The 3759-nt window shown below is 37.7% G+C and overlaps 1 protein-coding gene across 1 annotated transcript; it reads right to left on the bottom strand.

Moving 5' to 3' along the window:
- Positions 1-1423: 1423 nt before the first annotated feature.
- Positions 1424-3379, bottom strand: LOC107465689 (NAC domain-containing protein 35). The gene is made up of 3 exons (XM_016084663.3): positions 2858-3379; positions 2502-2770; positions 1424-2274 (listed from the first exon to the last, which is right to left on the bottom strand). The coding sequence occupies exons 1-3, from the start codon at positions 3150-3152 to the stop codon at positions 1648-1650; spliced, it is 1191 nt and encodes a 396-aa protein (XP_015940149.1). The 5' UTR covers positions 3153-3379; the 3' UTR covers positions 1424-1647.
- Between the last annotated feature and the right edge of the window lie 380 nt (positions 3380-3759).

The following is a 3759-nucleotide window of genomic DNA, read 5'->3' as shown; positions in this document are numbered from 1 at the left end:
GGTATAATATATGGTAGTGACCAAGGATATCACATTACAAAGTAAATAGCAGAAATTAAATTAAGTAGTTTCAAGAATTTTGACATGGTCCATCATCATCATATGAAAATTGGGTGAACTTAAGAAAAGCAAACAAAGAATTTTTTGTTTAAAGTGTTGGTTAGTTAGTTAGTCTCCCCCACACAACATACATTATATACAAGATATATAATATAATATGGTAAATATATAGGATAATCTGGAATTCTGGATGATTCATGCCTAGCTAATCATATGGCCCCACTTCGATTCTTCTAAAGTAATCTAGGTCTCTTCTGATCTCTATTATATATATCTATAACATTTGCATGCATGCCATAAAATGATGCCCAACTCATCATCAATTCCTTTGTTTAATTATTAATTAATTTACACTTTAATTTGCAAGATTCGCATACACTTATTATTGGCTAATTCAACAGAGAACGGCGTCATATGATACACGAGAGAGTGAGGGGCATGTGTCCTAGACTTTAGAAACAAAATCACATCCACCTTTTGTCATCTTACTTAATTGGTTGAAAATTGGAGTTGGAATCTCCTCTAACCATTTGGCATCCAATGGCTACAGAGAGAGATATTTCTTTCAATCAAAATTAGTAAATTACATGCAAATAAAACATTAATAACCTTAGCTTATATCATCAATCAAGATATTTGCTCTTATATATCCAACAAAATAAAAAAGCTTTTGAAAAAAAAAACAAGCAATATATATTTATCATACGTTAATTTTTATATAAACTACTCAATCTTACAAAAATTTAATCTTAAATATAATAATAAAATTTAGTGACACACACAATAGTAACGAATATTTTATTTGTGGATATGCTAGCTAGTAGAAAATGGCAAAACCCAATTTGAAAAAGTGCTTAGAAAGTTAGTTAATTACTAACCAATAAATTAGAGAAATAAACAAGTTAAAAAATAAGGAGAATAACTAAGAATTCCACTACTATATATAATCCTGGATGGATAATTAACCAATCATGGGCAATGGTAGGACTAACACCAATTTATTCGTTTTCCTACTACTCTTTAGCATTTTCCTTTCTCTCTATCTCTAAATATTTCTTTTAATTCTCAAATCAGAACATGCAGACATATATTATGATGTCTGAATTCTTAAAAAAACACAAATTAAATGAAGCTATAGCCCCATTTTAGATGAAATTAAACTACAAGCTAAGCAAATTACAAAATAAAAGATGCCGTACCCTTTCTATCCCAACTTGATTGAAATGGAGAATTGAAATTGTGTAAACAATAATAGAAACTGGCGTACTTAAAACTAATTAATTAAAACCCTAACATATACAGTACTAGTAATCATCAACATAATATCCATAGATAGATAGATATATTGAAATGTGATGAATAAGAGTCATACAATGATTATGTTATTGGAATCAATCTAAGAGATAGCTAGCATGCATCGCAGCAGAAAATGAATTAGAGTAAGGAAATAATAAACAAGCTGCTGGGAACATATATAGAGAGTTGATAGCAGGATGGAAATTAGGACAGATAATTGTCTCTATATGTATGTGCAGTTCATAATATATAAATAAATATAATAATAATATTGCATGATGATTATTATTATTACTTGAAGGACATGTTGCTGTACTGGCGCTGGTTGGCCTCCGGGAGTGGATTCCACTCCCACAGGCGGTCAGAGAAGGCGGTTGCAAGCGGAGAAGGAGTGTTATTCAGAGACATTATTGCAGGAGGAGTTTGCTGCTGCTGCTGTTGTTGTTGTTGCATTAACAGGTGATGATGATGATTGGGATTATTATTGTTACTACTGCTACTGCTGCTGTTGTAGTACTGGTGTTGATAGCTTACAAGTCTGTTGAGATCATCCATCATGGTGGTGGTTCCTGAAGAAGGGCCAGCATGGTGCTGCTGCTGCTGCATGAGGACGAAGGCGGCTTCGTCGTCCAAGGGAAGAAGCAGCGGTGGGAGTCCCATGGAAGGAGCACGATAAGCATTTGTGTTGTGTTTGGAGAGGGCGAGAGCGGTGGTTACATCATGATCACGATTATCAGAAGCTCCGTCGGCGGTGTTCCCCGCAAATCCCATGTTGAGTTGATCGTTGTGGTGCTGCTGCTTGTTCTTCTGATGATCAACAGTTCTTGAAGATGGAGCCCTCGTTGGCAGACACCGCGGCAACGACGGATGATCTTCAACTCCAGCTCTTTTGTAAACCCGGCACAGCGATATCTCCGCCTGCAAAAATTTAATTCAAATTTCAAATTTGATGCATGGAGATGGTGTAGTCGTCATAATTACTAGCGGTGCTAACTTTAATATTCTGCCAACTCTCGTATTTATTCCTACCACCATTTAATTAATAACCATGATTCCATTCCCTACTAGCTATAGCTTCGTTCATTTCTTGGATCTTTGAAGAACATATAGATGTATAAAGATAGGATGGATCGAAAAGGAAGTACCTTTTGGTATCGTTCAGTTTCGTGTTGGGGCAAACGGTACTCGTTCATAATCCAACTTGTACGGATGCCTTTAGGAGCTTTCCCAGAGTAGAAAACTAGGGTTTTCTTCAGCCCGATGGACCTGAAATTCTCCGTCCTTATCATCCTATCTGCTCCCGTTGCCTTCCAATAACCCGACGTCGTCACTCGATTCGGACGATCTCCGTTTCTGTATTTTCTGTCTCGAGGCACATAGAAATACCATTCCTTCTCTCCTATCGCCGCCAACGCTGCCAATTAAGCCAAAATTGTAAACAAAGAACATATTTATAAAGAATTGAATTGAATTGCGTGAAGAAAAGGGAAGCTAGGTATACCAGGAAGCTCCCAAGGGTCATAGCGATAAAGATCAAGGAAAGTAATGAGCTCAACGTTGAAACGTTTGCCCTCCACCTTACGGCGAAGGTAGAACTCCACCAGCTCTTCTTCTGTCGGGTGAAAACGAAACCCCGGCATCACCATGTCATGCTCGTGATCATCATCCTCTTGCTTCCCGTTCCCGTTCAGGTTGTCGTTCGTGGTGGAGGCCGCCGTCGTCGTCCCCCCGTCCTCGTGGCTGTGGCTGTGACTCAGACTCATTGTCGGAGATGAATTCGGCGCTGCAATTGCCATCCAACACTGATAATAATACTATATCTAGCTATCGTAGTAGTAACTAGTGCTTCGAGTTTGGACCCCCTTTAATTTCTCTCTCTGTCTTTATACTTAGAGAGTGTAATAGTTGTACGAATTGGGTGGTGCAGTGGTGTTAGGCAGAGATAAGAGATTGATGGTTAAAATGTAGAAATTGAAGAAATTAAACTGAGGGTTTGAGGCAGAGTAGTTAATATATAAAAAAGAGGAGAAAATGAGGCGTGTGTTTTAAATAGGTGTTGAGAAAAAAGAGGAGAGAGAGGATGGGAGTTAATAGAAAGATCTACATAGCTTTCAGGCCCTACATGGGGATGAGGGTAGTATGCTTGCCCTAAGAGTGTTTTTAAGATCAGAAAATGACATCTCAAGAACAAGACAGGGTGGCTACAGCCCCAGAGCGGTGCCGTTGGACCTTTCTTCCACCATACATACATATTCAACTATTTTCACTATTTTTATTTTTCTTATTCACCTAAGCCATACACTCGTGTCTCTTTTACCCCACACAAATATTATACCTTTTTATTACATATTCAAACACTCGTGTGCTCTTTCTTACCTTCCTTCCTCTCCCTTTTCATTTTTC

Source organism: Arachis duranensis, chromosome 1, assembly GCF_000817695.3.
Source record: "Arachis duranensis cultivar V14167 chromosome 1, aradu.V14167.gnm2.J7QH, whole genome shotgun sequence".
In the NCBI taxonomy this organism is placed as follows: Eukaryota; Viridiplantae; Streptophyta; class Magnoliopsida; order Fabales; family Fabaceae; genus Arachis; species Arachis duranensis.
The sequence above is the reverse complement of the archived record's forward strand: the minus strand, read 5'-3'. Positions and strand labels throughout refer to the sequence as shown.

Bases quoted from the DNA above. Each gene is read 5' to 3' on its own strand.
- LOC107465689 (XM_016084663.3), bottom strand. From the start codon at position 3,152: ATGGCAATTGCAGCGCCGAATTCATCTCCGACAATGAGTCTGAGTCAC. The intron at 2,771-2,857 runs GTATACCTAGCT...CTTAATTGGCAG, and splicing joins TGACCCTTGGGAGCTTCCTG to CGTTGGCGGCGATAGGAGAG. The intron at 2,275-2,501 runs GTACTTCCTTTT...AAATTTTTGCAG, and splicing joins AAACTGAACGATACCAAAAG to GCGGAGATATCGCTGTGCCG.